Source organism: Chiloscyllium plagiosum, unplaced genomic scaffold (assembly GCF_037043375.1).
Source record: "Chiloscyllium plagiosum isolate Xiang-an unplaced genomic scaffold, Cpla_swu_hap1 HiC_scaffold_44, whole genome shotgun sequence".
NCBI lineage: Eukaryota > Metazoa > Chordata > Chondrichthyes > Orectolobiformes > Hemiscylliidae > Chiloscyllium > Chiloscyllium plagiosum.
Genome location: NW_028270182.1, coordinates 10,312,323 through 10,331,548, shown reverse-complemented (window position 1 = coordinate 10,331,548; position 19,226 = coordinate 10,312,323). Strand labels below are relative to the sequence as shown.

The 19,226-nt window shown below is 44.7% G+C and overlaps 1 protein-coding gene across 1 annotated transcript in view; it reads left to right on the top strand.

The window, feature by feature from the left end:
• The window catches only part of LOC148136906 (polyunsaturated fatty acid 5-lipoxygenase-like), a 37,991-nt gene extending 32,389 nt beyond the window's left edge, over window positions 1–5,602 (top strand). Inside the window, exons 11-14 of the mRNA XM_087982817.1 lie at window positions 252–373; window positions 2,146–2,246; window positions 3,521–3,691; window positions 4,492–5,602. Of these exons, the coding sequence (XP_087838943.1) occupies window positions 252–373; window positions 2,146–2,246; window positions 3,521–3,691; window positions 4,492–4,674 (577 nt within the window). The 3' untranslated portion in view covers window positions 4,675–5,602. The remainder of the gene's footprint in view (window positions 1–251; window positions 374–2,145; window positions 2,247–3,520; window positions 3,692–4,491) is intronic.
• The last annotated feature ends 13,624 nt before the right edge of the window (window positions 5,603–19,226 follow it).

Sequence of the window (19,226 nt, the reverse complement as noted above, 5' to 3'; positions counted from 1 at the left end):
TCGCTGGATTAAAATCCTTAAACTCCTTAATTAGAACAGTACTAGGGGAGACACGATCACCACATTGTCCTCTGTGGCTCAAACAGACTGTCCACCAGCACCTACATGGAAGATCTGAGGGGTCAAATGTCAAAAAATGGACCTTTCCATTTGTTCATACATCTCGAATAAGAATTCATAAGGCCTGACAGACTACATCTTTTAACACTTTTTCATTCCTGATCCTTAACATATTTGAAAATAACTTTCAGGTTTGTCACTGGAATTGTGATGTATTACTATAAGGAAGACAGTGAAATTCAAGATGACTCTGAGCTTCAGGCCTGGATCAAGGACCTCACTGAAGTTGGACTTGAAGGTATTGGAGACTCTGGTAAGTGCGTAATACGTTCGAGGCAACATGGTGGCTCAGTAGTTAACACTACTACCTCACAAGCTCCAGCGATCCAAGTTTGATTCCAGCCTCGGACGTCTGTGGAATTTGCACATTCTCCCCATGTCTGCATGGGTTTCCATGGGTGCTCCAGTTCCCTCCCACATTCCAAAGATGTGTCGGTCAGGTGGATTGGCCATGTTAAACTGTCCGAGGGTATGCAGGCTAGGCAGATTAGCTAAGGGAAATGTAGGATTATGGGAGTAAGTGGAGGTTGGGTCTGGATGAGATCATCTTCAGACGATCAGTGCAGTCTTAAAGGGCCAAATGGCCTTATAGAGATTCTAAGAATGCAAGCTCATACAGTACAAGGAAAATTGATAGGTCTATATAAATAGCCTCCTCACTGCCTGACCAAAGTAGCAGTGCAAACAGCACTTATAATGAGATTCACCAACTTGCTTTAAAAAAGTGCAGCAATTTCACCCACAACCTTTGATTTGCAAACAGTCCTTTTCTCATTTCAGTCCACAATAAAACAATATAGAAAAATAAAAAGGTTTGGTCTTTACACTGTTGTAAAGTGAAAGCTAGGGTACTGGGGTAGAGGGGGCAGGGTAGGAATGACCTGATAGAGGTCCTGAAAACTATGGAAGAATTTGAAAAAAATAAATAGACTGTTTCCGTTGGTCAAAAGAACAAAGGTAGTACTCATCACTATAAGACAGTCAGCAACAAATCACCCACTGTCAGAATTCTGGGAGTTACCACTGACCAGAAATTCAACACAGAGGCCACAAGAGCAGGTCAGAGGCTAGGTATACTGCAGCAAAAATTCACCTCCTGACTCCCCAAAGCCTGTCCACCATCTACAAGGCACATGTCAGGAGTGTGATGGAATACTTACCTGGATGGGTGCAGCTCCAGCAACACTCAAAAAGCTTGACACTATCCAGGAACAAAGCAGCTGCTTGATTGACACCACATCCACAAACATCCACTAATGCTCAGTAGCAGCAGAGTGGACCATCTACAAGACACACTGCAGAAATTCACCAAGGTAGCACCTTCCAAATCTATGTCTAGATTAGAGTGGTGCTGGAAAAGCACAGCAGGTCAGGCAGCATCCGACGAGCAGGAAAATTGACATTTCGGGCAAAAGCCATTCATCAGGAATAGACCACTTCCATCTAGAACAGCAAGGTTAGCAGATGCATTGGAACACCACCTGCTGGGAGTTCCCCTCCAAGCTATTCACCATTCTGAATCAAAATATATTGCCATTTCTTCAGCGTTGCTGGGTCAAAATCCTGAAATTCCCTCTCTTGGGGCATTGTGCATCTATCTATAGCACATGGCAACTGATGCTGTATCAATTGTAGATTTTAAATGAAGATTGAAATATTTGTGTTTCCAAGTGAAATGGATAAGTATGGCTATATGGAGATGTGGATCAGTCTCAATCTCATTGAATGGTGAAGCTGACAAGAGCTGAATGGCCACCTGTGGTCCTACAAAAGTGGAGTTGAGGTGTGGAGCAGACTTGAAGGGACATAGGACCTACTCTTGCTTCTAACATCTTGCTTCTAACATCTTCTAACATGTAAAAACTGAGAGCTTTGATGTACTCTTGTGCTCATGAAAGTGGGAGATGTTTGAGCTGGCGAAGGGGGTCACCCCTTTCTCAGCTTTCCTGGTGCAAGCATCATCCCACATAAAGCTCCTTCGATTTGCTCCCCGATACATCCTGTGAAACGGTGTTTGTCTTTCAGAATTTCCGACATCATTCCACACCAGGGACGACCTCTGCACATTCCTCACCATGATTATCTTCACATGCAGTGCCCAACATGCAGCCCTGAATAATGCACAGGTAACCACCACACAGACAGGACAGGGAGACAGAAAGTGGGGGGGGCGGGGGGGGGGTGGAGAGAGAGAGAGAGAGAGCGAGATAGAGATAGAGAGAGAGAGAAAAGTAGCTAAGGGAAGAACAAGAGTGGGAGAGATAAAATCAAGAAGAGAGAGCAGAGCAGACAAGGAGAGAGAGAGCAGCGAGAGAAAGATGGAAAGCAGAGAGACATGGGAACAGAGCAAGAGCAAAGAATGACAAGAGACAAGGAGATAGAGATAAGGAGAGAAAGAGAGAAAAGGGATTAGATAAGAGAGTTAAAGATAGAAAGAGAGTGAGAGAAGGGAAGAGAGGGAGAGGGGCCAGGAAATAAGAAATACAGGAAGAGGGAGCGAGGGAAAAAGAGAGATAGAGAGACAAGGGAGAGAGAGAGAGAGAGAAAAAAAAAGACTGGGGAGGTAGATGAAGAGAAAGAGAGAGAGAGAGAAGAGGAGGAAAGGAGAGTGAGAGAAAAAGAGAAAGAAGAAAGAGAAAAAGACAGTCATAAAGAAGAGGAAATTGAGAGTGAGAAACAGAGACTGAGGCAGAAGGGGTGTCATAGAGGATTGTGGAGAGAGACAGTCTTGAACATTATTACAGGGACAGTATTACACATGGGTAGTCATCTGCAGTCTGGCTCAGTTTTTATCGAATCTGGCTCAACATTACTGAGATAACAGGTTCCCTGACTGAGGTCAGGCAGCACACAGACTGAACCCGGCACGTTTTGATGTATACAAGCTCAGTATTATAACAGGCCGTGCCTTTGCCTAAGCCTCTGGAGTAAGAGTTCCTGTTCCTAGCTTCCATTTCAAAGTAGAAAAGAAGAGTTAGTCCAGTATGTCTAATTTGCCAGTTTTCCAGTTTCCCCCCCTGGAGTACCAAAAGAGTGCTGCTCTATCAGAGGGGCTGGTCTTTCAGCTGAAATGTAAAACAGGGGATAACATTCATCTTTGGGTGAATAGAAAGATCCAATGGTGTGACTGAAAGAAGAACAATGGGTTTCTATTGGCCAATTCAGTTTTTCACTTTTAAATAGACACCAAGTGTAAATTTAAATTTGCTAGAGTGGGCAAGATGCCCACTGGACTGTATCCTAGTGCTGTGAGCAGCAAATGCCAAGGAGATTGGTCTCCTGATCTAAATGGATTACGAAGCCATGAAGCATTTTGAGGCAGGGGAAATGCAATTGTAAATGAAAGTCTTTTCCTTCTTTCTACCCGACTGAATTCGATTTCCTTTCCTTTCTTGAACAGTATGATTGGGGTGCCTGGGTCCCCAACTCACCCTGCTCCATGAGGAAGCCTCCTCCCACTACCAAAGGGATCGTGACCATGGAGCACATCATGGAATCACTACCATCTCTGCACCAGTCTTGCCTACAAATGTCAGTTCTCTCGATCCTTAATCAGAAGCCATGGGAGATGGTAAGGAATTGATGAACAAACTCTACATCTTCCCCATTTCTGAAGGAAGGGGGGGAATGAGTCCAACCAGGAATGGAAAGTGGAATTTGAAGGCGCACTGCATTGACTCCAGAGATGGTAGCATTGACTTAGGAGTAGAGGTTGAATCAGACAGATCTATCCTCCCTGGTGCTCAGAAGAATGAAGTGTATATGTATATTGTGGGGCACACCCTGAGAGGCCATTTCTCAAAGAGTTAGCAGGTTGGGATCATTGTCAACTCCACCTCCCCCCCCAACTCTGCCAAGGACATGCAAGTCCTGGGCCTCCTCCACTACCAAATTCTAGCTACCCGAAGCCGAGAGGAAAAACACCTCATCTCCAATCACACTGGATCAATGTTGATTTCACCAGTTTCCTGATCTCCCCTCCCCCACCTTATCCCAGGTCCTACTTTCCAACTTGACACCACCTTCTTGAACTGTCCTACCTGTCCATCTTCTTTCCCACCTACCTGCTCCATCTCCCACTCCGAACTATCACCATTACTTCCCACCTCCATCTGCCTATTACATTCCCAGCTACCTTCCCTGTTCCCACCACCCACCCCCCCCACTCCACACCCCACCCAGCCAGGGGGTAGTGAACTGTTGTAAATGAGGGGAATTCTTTCTCTCAGAGGGTTGTGTGACTAAGTAGCCAAATGGTCTGCTTCTGCTCCTATTTCATATATCCATCAGAGCATGGACCCTCTAATATCAAGTTCACCAAGTTATTACTGAAGTGCCTGAATTCAACTAAAAATATTCCATATTTTGCAGAGGAAACTTGGCGATTACAATGAGAAATATTTCACTGAAGAGAACGTGAAGACAATCATTGGGAGATTTCAAGACAAGTTAAAAGAAATTGCTTATCTAGTCTGTGATGAACGTGATGAGAAGCTGCTCCTGAGATATGACTACCTGTGTCCGAAGAACATTGAGAACAGCATCACCATCTGAAGGCCCTCATTAGCAGGATATTCCTAACATTATACTCCATTCCCTTTGAAATAAAGGATCACATACCATTTGCCTTTCTTATCACCCCTTGAACTTGGATGATAGTTGTTTATGATTTATCAATGAAGACTCCCAAATCCTTCTGTTCTTAGCTTTCTGCAGTCTTTTCCCACTTCAATAATATTCAACTCCTGGATTCTTGCTGCTGAAGTACATTACCTCTCATTTCCCTACATTATATTCCACGTCAATTTTTTTTTATCCACACACTTAACCAGTTTATATCTCTCCTGCAGACACTGAGTCATCTTCACCACTTGCCCCCTCACCGATGTCAGTGTTGCATACTTGGCAATAGTACATTCACTTTCCTCATCCAAGTCATTAATACGTTTTGATGATACAATGGCCTTCAGAGGTGCATATGTCCTGTTGTTTTTTGATGAGAGGTTTTAAGGCAGGGATGAAAGAAAGTCCACCACAGCCATGAGAGTAAACAGCTAGTGATGCTTTGAACTTGTTTTTAATGTTGGAAAAATAGAAGCAATCCAAATGGGTGTGGTCAAGCTCTCACACAACCAGGATTTTCAGTTAATTTTTTTTTGTTTTCAGTCACAGCACTTGTTGCTGGCGTCTCAGCAGGATTGGAAACTGCAGTAAATCTCCTCTGGCTGCTACACTCTCTCAGAATTTTCTCTTGCTGCTTCTTTCCTCCTGGGCTCCTGGAGTTGGGTGCGCCACAATCTATTTTCCGATTTTGCCTTTTTACAAGAGTCTGTTTATGGGATGTTGCCACCTTGGAACAGTTAATTAGTGATAGTTACTGTACCTATTATTCTGTTAGGTTTTCCAGTAGAGTTAAATTATTCCAATTCCCTCTTTCTTTTGTTGAATTTTAACAATAGTGGAAGAATAAACTATATTTTGCTTTAAATCCAGTAGTTTGATCAATCTAATTTCACCTGAAATGCAACACCTTACATTTACCTTTAAAATAAGAAAGTCTAGACTATCTTCTGAATATTTTGAGGGGGTTTGATTTGGTCTGTAACCATAGAAATTGTAGCAGTTTAGGCAGCAGACGAGGAGCAGGAGAAGCGACATTTCGGGCATAAGCCCTTCATCAGGAATATGGAGGTCGGGAAGGGGGCTAAGAGATAAATGGGAGGGGGTGGTGGGGCTGGGCAGAATTTAGCTGGGAAGGTGATAGGTAGATACAGATGGGGGGGGCGATGGTAATAAGTCGAAAGCAGAGGGTGGAGTCGATAGGTGGGAGGAAGGTGGACAGGTAGGACAGTTCAAGAGGGTGGTGCCGAGTTGGAGGGTTGGATCTGGGATGAGGTGAGGGGAGGAGAGATGATGAAGCTAGTGAAATCGACATTGATGTCATGTGGTTGGAGGATCCTAAGGCAGAAGATGAGGTGTTCTTCCTCCAGATGTTGGGTGGCTAGGATTTGGCAGTGCAGGAGGCCCAGCACTTACATGTCCTTGGCTGGGGGGGAAGGGAGAGTTGAAGTGGTGGGCCACAGAGGGTGGGGTTGTTTAGTATGCATGTCCCAGCGATGTTTTCTGAAATGTTCCATGAGTTGGCATCCTGACTCCCCAATGTAGAGGGGACCACATTGAGAGCAATGGACACATTAGATGATGTGCAGAAAATGATGTTGGAGATGTGCAGGAGATGATGTTTGGATGTGCAGAAAAATTTCTGCCAAATATGGAAGGATGTAGCCTTCGGTACTCATATTAATGGCTGCAGAAAACATTATCTATCCCACCCAATTACCCCCTTGTCCCCTTCTATCACTACATTCCCATTTCCTTCTCCCACTTGAATGGCTTCCTGTGCTATGGTGTCAGTTTGCTCATCTTCCCTTCAGTCCACACTCTCATCTGCACAGCATGCAAGAACCTCTTCACTGTTTGCACATTCTCCCCGTGTCTGCATGGGTTTCCTCTGGATGTTCCGGTTTCCTTCCACAGTTCCAAAGATGTGCAGTTTAGGTGGATTGCCCATGGGAAAATGGCCTGTAGGTGGCTTAGTCATGGAAAATGCAGGATTACAGGGATAGGTCTGGGTGGGTTGCTTTTCGGATGTTGGCCCAGACTCGACGAGTCGAATGACCTGTTTCCACACTGTAGGGATTCTGTGTTGGAAAATTGGAGGGGCTGAAACTCCTCGAAAGCAACCTCCTAGTTCCACAGTCACACCCCCCTTCTTGCAATCACAGACCAATCCTGGATAATCAAATCTGAGGGGGTGTGACTGCACTCTGGTGCAAAGGGTCAGGTCAGACTCCAGCTTTTCATTTTGGATCCCAAGTTCCTCGAACTGCAAATGCACTACAGCAGTGTTGCCCTGGATCGCGTTGGTGTCCAGCAGGTTCCATATGCTGCAGCAGCAACACGTCACAACACTCATCCTGTCACCATATCATACTTGATTTATTTTGTAAATTAATTACTGCAGATTCTCTGGTCTTTATATTTTTCATTAAAAAAAACACCAGTATTGATCTTTTACTTCACCAGCTTTTATAGAAGAAGAGGAAAAAGAAATCCTTTGGTAACATAAATAAAAATTGAAGATCTTACTTTTACCTTGTAGACTAGAAATATTCACCAAACTGACTTACCAGTTGGTCTCTTTCCCCATCTTGCCATGATTTGTGATGGTCTTACTGCAAATAGGCCTCTTGATGCACACCTTTTATCCTCTTCCTCTCAACTCTCATGCTAGAGTACTTCTTGCTGTTAGTTAAGCCACCTCTGTCCCACTTTGCAATGAATTCCTGATAGAACTAAATTTCCAGTTCACTCACTCAGCCTCTCTCAATCGGCTGAAGTCTCCTTCACACAGAGCATGCACCTTGATCTTTCTTCAACGGTAATTTTGCCAGTAGTGTTGTCAGGTGGATTGGTGAACCCAATTTACTTGGCTATGAATGGACATGATTAAAAAACTGCTTTTTGAGGCCTATTTCCCCCTTCAGGGCAGGGAGAGGCCATCAGCTGATCAAATCTGCACCAGTCCCAGCATTAACCATGGATAATCCATCTGACCTGCACATTGCTGGATACTGTGGGGAAATTTAGCATAGACAATTCACCTAACTTGCACGCGTTTGGACTGTGGGAGGAAATTGGAGCACCCAGAAGGCAGAGGGAGAATGTGCAAATTCCACACAGTCGCCCCAGGCTGGAATTGAACCCAAGTCCCTGGTTGCCACTGAGCCACCTCACAATGGAATTAGAATCCCTACAATGTGAAAACATATCCTTTGGCCCAACAAGTCCACACCGACCCTCTGAACAGTATCCCACCGAGACCCATTACAGTACGTTTTCCCCTGAATAATCCACCTAACCTTCACATCTCTGAACACTATGGGCACTTTAGCTTGGCCAATTCACCCAAGCTGCACATCTTTGGACTGTGGGAGGAAACCAACGCAGACACAGGGAGAATATGCAAACTCCATACAGACAGTTACCCAAGGCTGGAATCGAACCCAGGTCCTTGCCACTATGAGGTAGCAATGCTAACGACTGAGCTTCCATGCCACCCTAGTTTTGCCTTACAGGATAAAGCAGCTATCAGGTGGCTACTATGGGTGGACAGGATGACATTAATCTTATTCTGAACACAATAGTTTACCATCAGGTGCCAGAACGTGCCAGATTTCTGGAGGAATCAGATCAATGAGTTCCCATTGGTGGAAAGGACCTGCAACATGCCCTGCACCACCCACGATTCTATCAGTGCTCTAGACCCTGCCCCTCTTCCTTCCAGGAGTGGTCCCATTTCTCAAAATTAGCCACAGGGTGTCCTCCCAGCTCAGTCTCCATTGTCTGCATCCTCCCTTTGTCCTGCTTGTAATGCAAATGCAAGTGCATTTCCTAGGCTCCAGCACCCTTTTCAAGAATTCCTGTGACTTTAAATTACAACTTGTAATTAGTGGTGTGCTACAAGGATTAGTGCTGGGGACACATTTACTTACAGTGTACATTGAGCAGAAAGTGAGGACTGCAGATGCTGGAGATCAGAGCTGAAAATGTGTTGCTGGAAAAGCGCAACAGGTCAGGCAGCATCTAAGAAACAGGAGAATCGACGTTTTGGGCATAAGCCCTTCTTCAGGAAGAAGGGCTTATGCCCGAAACGTCGATTCTCCTGTTCCTTGGATGCTGCCTGACCTGCTGCGCTTTTCCAGCAACACATTTTCAGCTTACAGTGTACATTAACAACTTGGATGAGGAAAGTGAATATACTATCAACAAATTTGTGGATAACACAAAAATTGAAGAGGGAGGGGAAGACGGTGTGTGCAAAGAAGAGAGGATGACATGACAGTCAGCAGAGAGATATACACAGGTAAATGAATGGGCAAAAACTTGGCAGATGGAATCTAAAGTGGGAAAAGGTAAAGTTTGGCACTTTGGCCAGAAGAATACAGGAACTGAATATTATTTAAGTGGAGAAAGATTCCAGAAAGTTACAGAACAAAGGGATTTGGGAGTCCTCGCCCATAAGTCACAAAACAACTAGCAGCTAAACTTTACAGGTACTGGTCAGACCCCAGCTGGAATACTGTGAACAGTTTTGGGCTCCTTATGTAAGGAAAAATAGACTGACGTTGGAGGCAGTCTAGAGAAGGTTCACTTAGTTACTTCCTAGTATGGAGGGATTGTTTTATGAGGAGAGGTTAAGTAGATTGGGCATGTACTCATTGGCTTTTGCAAGAATGAGAGACAACACAAGATTCTTAGCAGACTTGACAGGGTAGATGTGGAAAGACTAGTTTTCCTTGATTCCTGGCAAATATATATCTCTCATCTGATACCACTAACAAAGATAATTGGATCATTATTCTTGGGAGCTCATGATGGATGATTACACTTCAAAATACCTCATTGGTTGTTGACAGGAGCTACTGGTTGCCCTGCTCTAGGAAAGATATTATTAAATTGCAGAGGCTGCAAAAAATATTTGCAAGAATATAGCCAGGATTAGATGGTTTGAGTTATAAGGAGAGGCTGGGACGTTTTTCACTGGAGTGTAGGACACTGAGGGATGACCTTATAGAGGTTTATAAAATCATGAGGTGCACACAATAAGGTGAATAGCAGATTTCTTTTCTCTCGGGTAGGGGAGTTCAAAACTAGAGGACATAGGTTTAAGCTTAGAGGGGAAAGATGTAAAGGGACCTGAAGGGCAACTTTTTCACTCAGAGGGTGGTTGAAATGTGGAATCAATTAGAAGTGGTCGAGATAGGTATGATTATAACATTTCAAAGATGTTTGGACTGATACATGAATAAGAAAGGTTTAGAGGGATATGGGCCAAATGCCAGCAAATGGGACAAGTTCAGTTTAGGAAACCTGGTTGGGAGGGATGAGTTGAACCAAAGGGTCTGTGACTGTGCTGTATGACTCTTATGACCCTGTGGTTTTGAAAGCTGTAGCTGCATTATTTCAATGGGTCGACTTTACCGAGGAGGGGAGGGTGAACGAGGCTCACTATGATTTATGGGGCAGGCATGACTGGTCTTCCAAGATTGGAGAGACCTGGCTCAGTGTTTGTCAGTTTTCACCATTCAAGAGGATTGAGAGTATTTGAGTCTGATGGTCTGAGTCTGAGTGAAGACTCTACAAACGTGACCATAAGCGGTTGGTCACTTGTCCCTCACTGTCCTTAACTCCTGAATGTTCTTTCCCAAAAACCACCAGAATGTATAATATCTCTGAGTAGGATTTAAACAAACACAATTAATCTTTACATTCAATCTCTCCTACATTGTTACGTTTCTCGGCATGGTGGCTCCATAGTTAGCACTGCTGCCTCACAGCACTAGGGTCCTAGGTTCAATTCCACCTTCGGCTGACTGCCTGCATGGGTTTCTTCCCACAGTCCAATGACGTGCGGGTTAGGTGAATTGGCCAAGCTAAATTGCCCATAATGTTAGGTGCATTAGTCAGGGGTAAATGTCTGGAAATGGGTCTGGGTGGGTTACTCTTCGGATGGTCAGTGTGGACTTGTTGGGCCAAATGGCATATTTCCATACTGTAGAGAATCTAACCTAATCTCCCCATTCCAAAGGGGTCATTCTCGTTCTTTGATGCTTCACGCTTATTAAAACGTGTGGAATATTTCCAAGTCTCAAATTTTGTAATGGACCAAACAAGTAAGTTCTATTTTAATTACATGTCATCTTTCTTCAGTCGGATTCCATGGCCCAACATCCATTGGAGGTCAGTCTTCTCAGTTCCAGACCATCTCTGCAGGGATTTTGTGTGCAGTTTTGGTCGCCATACTATAGGAAGGATGTGGAGGCACTGGAACGGGTGCAGAGGAGGTTTACCAGGATGTTGCCTGGTATGGTAGAAAGATCGTATGAGGAAAGGCTGAGGCACTTGGGGTTGTTTTCATTGGAGAAAAGAAGGTTTAGGGGTAACTTGATAGAGGTGTACAAGATGATTAGGGGTTTAGATAGGGTCGACAGTGAGAATCTTTTTCCACGTATGGAGTCAGCTATTACAAGGGGGCATAGCTTTAAATTAACGGGGGGGTAGGTATAGGACAGATGTTAGGGGTAGGTTCTTTACTCAGCGAGTCGTGAGTTCATGGAATGCCCTGCCAGTAGCAGTGGTGGACTCTCCCTCATTATGGGCATTTAAGCGGGCATTGGATAGGCATATGGAGGATAGTGGGCTAGTGTAGGTTAGGTGGGCTTCGATCGGTGCAACATCAAGGGCCGAAGGGCCTGTACTGCGCTTCATTCTTCTATGTTCTATGATTTCTCAGGCTAGTTTCTGAGGCCAAACCATCTTCAGCTGCTTCAACAATGACCTTCCCTCCAATGGAAGGTCAGAAGTGAGAGTTTGTCAAAGATTGCACAATGTTCAGCTCCATTTGCGACGCCTCAGTTACTGAAGCAGTCCATGTTCAAATGCAATAAGGTCTGGACATTATCCAGGCTTTGACTGAAAAGCGGCAAGAAACATTCACATCGCGCAAATGCCAGACAATCTCTGATAAGAGACAATCTAACCACTGCCCCTTGTCATTCAATGTTACCATTACTGAATCCCCCAAATAGGGTCAAGTCAGGAATGTGATGGAGTACTCCCCACTTGCCTGGATGGGTGAAGCTCCAACAACACTCAGGAAGCTCGTCATTCCTAGGAGATTTCAAAACTGGGGACACGTTTTTAACATGAGAGAAAGACAAGGGGGCATTTTGATTTTACACGGAGCATGGTTGACCTGTGGAATAAACTCCCTGAGGAAGTGGTAGATGTGGGCACAATTACAATGTTTAAAAGACATTTTGATAAGTACATGAAAAGGAATGGTTTGGAAGGATATGGACCAGGAGCAGGCAAGTGGGAATAATTTAGTTTGAGATTATGTTCAGCATGGGCTGGTTGGATTGAAGGGTCTGTTTCCACGCAATATGACTCTGTGGCCATCTAGGACAAAGCAATCTGCTTGACTGGCATCACATACACACTCATTTACTCCCTCCATCACTGATGCTTCGGAACAGCAGTGTGTACCATCTACAAGATATACTGCCAAAATTCACCAAAGGTTCTTTACAGCCCCTTTCAAACTCACAACTACTTCCATCTAGATGGACAAGGGCACCAGAAACATGGGAACATCACCACCTGCAGGTTTACCTCCCAGCTAGTCACCATGCTGAGTTGAAATTATAATTGGCTGTTCTTCAGTGTCACTGGGTCAAAATCCTGGAATTCCCTCCCTTAGGGCATCATGGACTGGAGCAGCACAAGAAGGCAGCTCACCACTACCCTCTCAAGAGTAGTTAGGGACAGGCAATAAATACTACTCATGTCCCATGAGTAAATCAAGAAAGAACTTCCAGCTTATGTAAAATGGCATCACCAGAGCATAAACAGGCTTATTCAGGACATGCTACCTGGCCTTGTACAGCTACTTGAGAATGTCATGTATTACAGCACAAGGAAGTTTCTGAACTTCATAAAAATGAACACCTCTTTCTCTTGTAGGGACCCTCTCTCCTTTGTAGCCTTACACACGGAGGAAAAAAACCACCATTTCGACTGGGACAACACATCTATCCTGGGACAGGCTAAGCAAAGACATGCCAGAGAATTCCTAGAGGCCTGGCACTCCAACCACAACGCCATAAACAAACACATAGATCTAGATACCATCTATCAACCCCTCAGAAAACAAACAGGAAATTACATCACCACAAACCCCAGGAACCCCATCCAGGACAAACATATAAATAGAAATCAGGAGACAACAGCTTCGCTTCACTTGGAGGTCGCTGCTGATGATGTTACCTAGCCAGGTAATGAAATGTCTGGATATCAAACCTACAGCTCAGAAGCAAACCTACACCCCTTTTTCCCTTGTATCAGGGATTTGCAATCTGTGACTTCTGAATCAACAACAACACCACAGCCACACGAGTCCACACTCACCAACGATTCCACACTCACCCACGACTCTAGAGTCACCAACATCTCACTTACAAATCTCTAATTTTGCCTGGTCGATTGCAGTAACATGGAAAAAGACTAAAAAAGATGTCAAGCAAAGTAAAAGTTATGCCTTTATTGTGGGAATAAAAAGTCAGTGAGTTACAGTGAGTTTTTCAAATGAATACTTTAACAGCAAAGATCATATTGCTCTAAATAAATCTATTCATTCAATAAAACTAGACCAAAGTTAGGGTGAAAGAGTCATTAGTATTGCAATGATTATTATTTCTGACATAACTAAGATAATTAATTAATCCGAGTATGCCTTGAGAAACTACCTTTTATCATGTGCAGAGCTAGGAAAGTTGTCTTAATGCTAGCCATCTTACATTAGTAGATAACTACTGACCAAATTGTACATAAGGAAAGATTGCTCTGCCCATCAGATGGTGACGGCTAATCTCAATGTCATCAGGATGCATCTATTCATATTTCAGGGCCCGGTTGTCATCATATTTCTGGATCATACTATCGATTTTCTTCAACTCTTCTTGAAATTTCCCAATGATGTTCTGCACCTGCTCTTTGGTGAAATACTTCTCGTTGTATTCGCCCAGTTTTCTCTGCAAAAAAAGTAAATAGCTTGTGATTAGTTGGGTTCTTGCACTTTCAGAAATGTAAGGTATACGGTTAAAATTGTGCAGAATAAGGGAATAGGTGTTGCTTCTGCAAAAGTTTACATTATAAAATTAGGCTGAGCATGCCAGTATTAAACAATGAGAAGCGAAAACAGGTAGAATTATCTATGACTAATAGGGCAGAGTGACGGTGTAGCAAGATATACCAGTAACAGGAGAATAGTGTGCCAGTCTCAGGAGGGATGTGGCCAACGGATGGAATTTAGTTTGGCAGGATGATCGCACGATGACAGCAAACTATGCCAGGATAGTCACAAGCTTAGAGTAATGGGAGAAGTAAACAGAGGCGGAGAGAAGCTAGACAAAAGTGGAGTGAAGCTAGAGCCTTTGATAGGCTACGCGCTACAGCAAACGTAACCATTGGGGTGAAAGGGGAGGACCGAGAGATGCAGCTGAAGAGCATCAATCAGAATGTAACCCTCAGATCGGGTGGTTACTCGTTAGGAACCTGTTCTTGCAAGTAAGTATCAGTACAATTTGCTGCTTCAGAATTTGACTCAGACTGAAATTTATTAATATGTGAGTTTTGCTTCTCACAAGAAATAACTTGGTAAGCTTGACAGTGGAGTTCTCACGCTCTTACCAACCTATGAAATAGAAGTGGGCCATTCGGCCCCTCAACCCTGCTCTGCCCTTCATTTCCATCCAACCTAATAACCCTTAATCCCCCCCACCTGACAAGAAACTATCCACCTCCTCCTTAAAAACCGTCAAGGGGCTGAGTGGACTACTCTTGTTCCTCTGATGAGGAGATGACAGTGTTGCGGTTGTCTCACCTGACCAATAATTCTCGCAGGACACGGGTTCAAATGCATCACGGTGGCTTCGGAACTGAAATTAAATTAAGAAATCTGGAAACGTACGCTAGTCTCATTAAAGTAAACCCTTGTTCTAAAAGCAGCGTTTGTGTCATTAATGCCCTTTTAGGGAAAGAGCTTTCATAGAGTGGAGCTGAGGGAGAAGCTCGCGAGCGGTTCGGCTCCCGCCGTTTGTGACGGGCACGTGACACGACCGTTGGATTCAAATTTGAACGTGGGCTCGAGGGCAGCGCTTAACGGTCAAGATGGCGGTGAGTGAAGGGAGGGAAATCTGCTGATAATAACAGCGGGTTTGGGCGGCTGATGAACAATCACGGGGTCCTCTCGGTTTAACCGCCGACGTCGAGTCTGGGGGATCCGGCCGGAGTGGCTTTTCGATCTCCCATCGCGGGGTGAGGCTTCGGCTTCGGCTTGGAGCAAATCTGGACAATTGAAATAAAACGAAGGGTCGGTCAAAGGGAGGTAGGCGCCAGAAATTGGGCAGCACCGGTCGCCCTTCCTTAAAGCAGGTGAGCCAGATTCTGGCTCTCTTTCTCGTCTCCGATGGGACGGATTGAAAGAGACTGATGTCTTTCTCCACTTCTCCATTTGTATGGGATTGTGTCAACCGACCCCCAGCAACCCCGCGGGGAGTATGATGGACGATTGAGTGGATTTGAGAAGTGGGGAATCTGGAGCCGAATCTGTCTGTGGGTTATTTTTCTCACATGCACACACAGGAGAAAGTCTTTGAGCCAAGCCCAAGTCCTGAACAGGAATCTGCTGGAAACCGTACATGGCAGATCCACCTGAAAAAGCTGGTGGCACCTGTGCCCTTGAGTCTGAAATGGAGAGGCATTTGAGCTTGCCCAGGCTTAAGGATTGCAATCCCAGGATTGATTTTGTGCACCATGTCTTGGTGGAAGGGCTTGCTGGAAACATTGCCAAGTGAATGTGCTTCATGATCGCTCCAGGATGTCATGTTGAGATTGTACAGGACATTGGTGAGGCACATTTGGAGCAATTCTGATTGCTCTGTTATAGGAAGGAAGTTGTTAAATTGGAAAGTGTGCAGGAAAGATACTTAACAGGATGTTAATGGGTCTAAAGGGTTTGAGTTTTGTAGGATATAGGTAAAGTAGTGTTACTTCTGCAATTATAATTACTTATGCAAGGTAAATGACCTCGCACCAGTGTATAATTGTTTCAGCCAAGAGCTGAGTCAACAAGAATGAAAACTATGTGAAAGAAATACCTAATTGTTTTTGTATTAGCTGAAATGTGCCTGCAAAGAATGATAGATGTTACAGACAAATAGCTAAGGTGTTGTGAGGGGAGGGGGTTAAGCTAGATATGCCTGTACAAACAGTAGGTATAAGCATCTGTTTCCCGCTTCTGCAAAAACAAGAACAAACCACAATCAAGAAGTCATAAGGTCATAACAAGTAAGGGAGAATATACCTAACAATGGCCCACAGCAGGATGTGGTCAAACGGCCTTGTGAGGTCAGAAATAAGTATTTTGTCACAGACAAGGCCGGATAAGGTAAGAGATGAACCAGAGTAATGGGCGCCGGTCTTAGGTGGGAGATGTAAACAGGGGAGGAGCAATGGGATGAAAGAATAGGAACCAAATTACATAAATGTTGTGTACTACTTGAATTCAGTGTGTGTGTGTGTCCTGCCTTGTGGACAGTGGACACCACACCGTCTTGCAAGAGTAAAATAAATGACACCACTGATTCAGATCTTGTCTCGGACTGAAATTATTGAAGTGAGTGAGCTTTGTTTCACACAATTGGGGGCCGTCCGGGATGTTCTTCCATCGCCGGGGGGGGGGGGGGGTATGGCTGGCCCTGGACACTGGGAAGACACGTCCCGTTCCCGATTGTGGAGTGGTCTCGTGTCCCGGTTTGGTCCGCTCCCTTGGGCGACTGGTACGAATCCCACAAGGGAGACATCTGAATCTGACAGTGAAAGGAGGTTGTTAGGAAATACAGCAAAAAGGAGCCAGGCAACTCTGTGCACAGACCAGGGTAAGAAAATTGACTTTTAAGTACTGCTTTGGTGGCCGGGATTGAGTTTTAGTAGTTAATAAGGGATTAATGAAGGAACTCAATATGGGCTGTGCCGTGGGTAAGGAAATAGCCTCCGGGAGAACAAAAGAAGACAAAGGCAATGGAAATGGAGGCGGGATCCCTTACAACATACCTCCAGGAAGTCCGTTGGGCAGGATGTTGTGGAATTGGAAAAATAATACTTGTACAAGGGAAAAAGATGATTAAATATTGTTGCTTTGTATGGACTAAGGAATCCATTCTTTGTCCCGCCGTCTTCTGGCCAAAGAACGGGTCGGATGAAGACTGGGTTGGTAAATATTTGAATTTATATGTCAATGAAAAACAGCCTTACAGTCAGGAGGAATCTGGTTATGCTTCCATTTGGAAGGGCTAGTGGCTGAAGGGCTACTGAGGGTACACTTTGTAACTAAATCATGGTCAGACATCCAGAAAAATATTCAAAAGATAGAGGGCTGAAGCGAGGAGCACCCAGAGGTGTTGTTGCGGGAAGCTCAGAAAGTGTCTATGAGATATGGTGTGTGAGAGAGACAGAATGAAAAGAGCTGTACAGTTGGTAGAAAGTTTAACCCTTTGTGATTTGGTTTGAATGCACATTTGTTTGTTGGTGATTGAATGTTTGCGCTTTATTCCCTGAAGCTTGAGTTCCAGGACTGTTTTGAATCTGATTTTTATTATGGAAACTTAACATGATTTCTTTTAAGGTTAAGGATTCTATAGTGATTATAAAAAAAAAGATAACTCCTGTTCTTTTTACAGGTCATGACTGCTTTACTATCAGTTTCTAACTAATCTCTTTTATCCTTACATAAAAGCGATTTATGGAGGACAGTTGAAGTTTCAGTTCAATATTAGATTGTAGTAAAAGCAAAATCCTACGTTTAATATCTGTGACATTGGATTCGGCCATTGTTCATGCATTAGAAGTTTCATTTTTAACTTGAATAGACAAATTCTTTTAAGGCAGCTCCGATTATTTCACGATCTATAGTATTGTAATTGAGCAATGATTGGTCAGGACTACTTAAGAAAACTAATTTTCCTGGGCTGGACACTGCCGCAGGACATAGCGAGCAGGGTAGAGGTAGACGTCCGGTACATGGCCACCACCATCCGACCCCTTAAAACGGTGGTGCTCGGACCCGACGTAGTGCACCAGTTGGAGGACGCTCAGGTGTGCGGTGGGATCCCGTCCGCGCTCACCCCAGCCCGGACGGAATTTCACATTGGCCCCAAGGTCCCGTACTTCCCGCGGGAGCCTGTGCCCCACAACCTGAGCCACCTCTGGAATTTTAATTTTGTTCCCTTTCAGGGGGTAAAAAGGTGGGCCCTGTATAGACTGCTGCTGCACACCGTCCACCTCTTCTCCCTCATCCACCGTCCGCACACGCCTTGGCGTGCCCATTTGCCACCGGGCGGTGGGGATCCCCAGTGGAGGGCTCTCGACGCGGGAGTTCTCCCCCTTTCTCTCGGGGATCTGGGGTGGAGGGTGCTGCACGCAGCAGTCCCCTGCAACCGCAGATTGCGGTGGTTCACGGACTCTCAGTCTAACTGCTTGTTCTGTGGCGCTATGAAGTCAGTGGACCACGTGTATATTGGGTGTGGGCGTTTGCACTCCCTTTTTGATTTTCTTAAAAACCTCTTCCTCTGCTTTTGATTGCACTTCAGTCCCACGCTCCTGATCTTCGGGCACCCGGTACAGAGGAGGGAGGGCAGGTCCGAAGACCTCCTCGTGGGTCTGCTCCTGGGCCTGGCCAAACTGGCCATCAACAGGTCCAGGCAGCGGGCCATGGAGGGGATCGTTAGGGCCGAATGCCTGCCCCTCTTCCGCGGTTACGTTAGGGCCCGGGTGTCCTTGGAGAAGGAGCACGCGGTGTCCACCAACACCCTAGAGTTGTTCAGGGAGAGGTAGGCGCCGCAGGGTGTGGAGTGCATTATTTCCCCCTCCAACTCTATTTTGATTTAGTCCCTACCCTCCCCTTCACTGTTTGATCACACAGCATTGCCTTTTGTGAAGGGTACTGCTTGTCACTGGCCACCCGGGTGTTTTCCAATCTTCCTGGTGGTGGAAATTGAATAAAGATTTGTGCACCTTGTGTCTCTCACTGTGTCTCACACCTGCACACACACACCATGGGTGCTGGGGAAAAAATAAGCACTGCTGCAGTTAGGCGGTAGTGTGGGGGTTAAATATTAAAAAAGAAAAGAAAAGAGGAAAAAAAAGAAAAAATATAAACAGGGGAGTGGCCACGCGGGGAAAAAAAAACAAACTAATTTTGGATTTAAATTAAGGGACTAAAACTGGGTAATTATAGGTGGATTTCAAAGTTGGGAACTGTATGCATTTTACATTTTAAATATTGAATACTGAATCAATGAATATAAATATATTTACAAGTTAGGAACAGGCTTTAAAGTTAGTCAAGCATAAATTGATGAATTGGTATTTGAAGTTATGGGGAGCAAGAAATATTGCAATATTTCTTTAAAAAATTCTCAAGT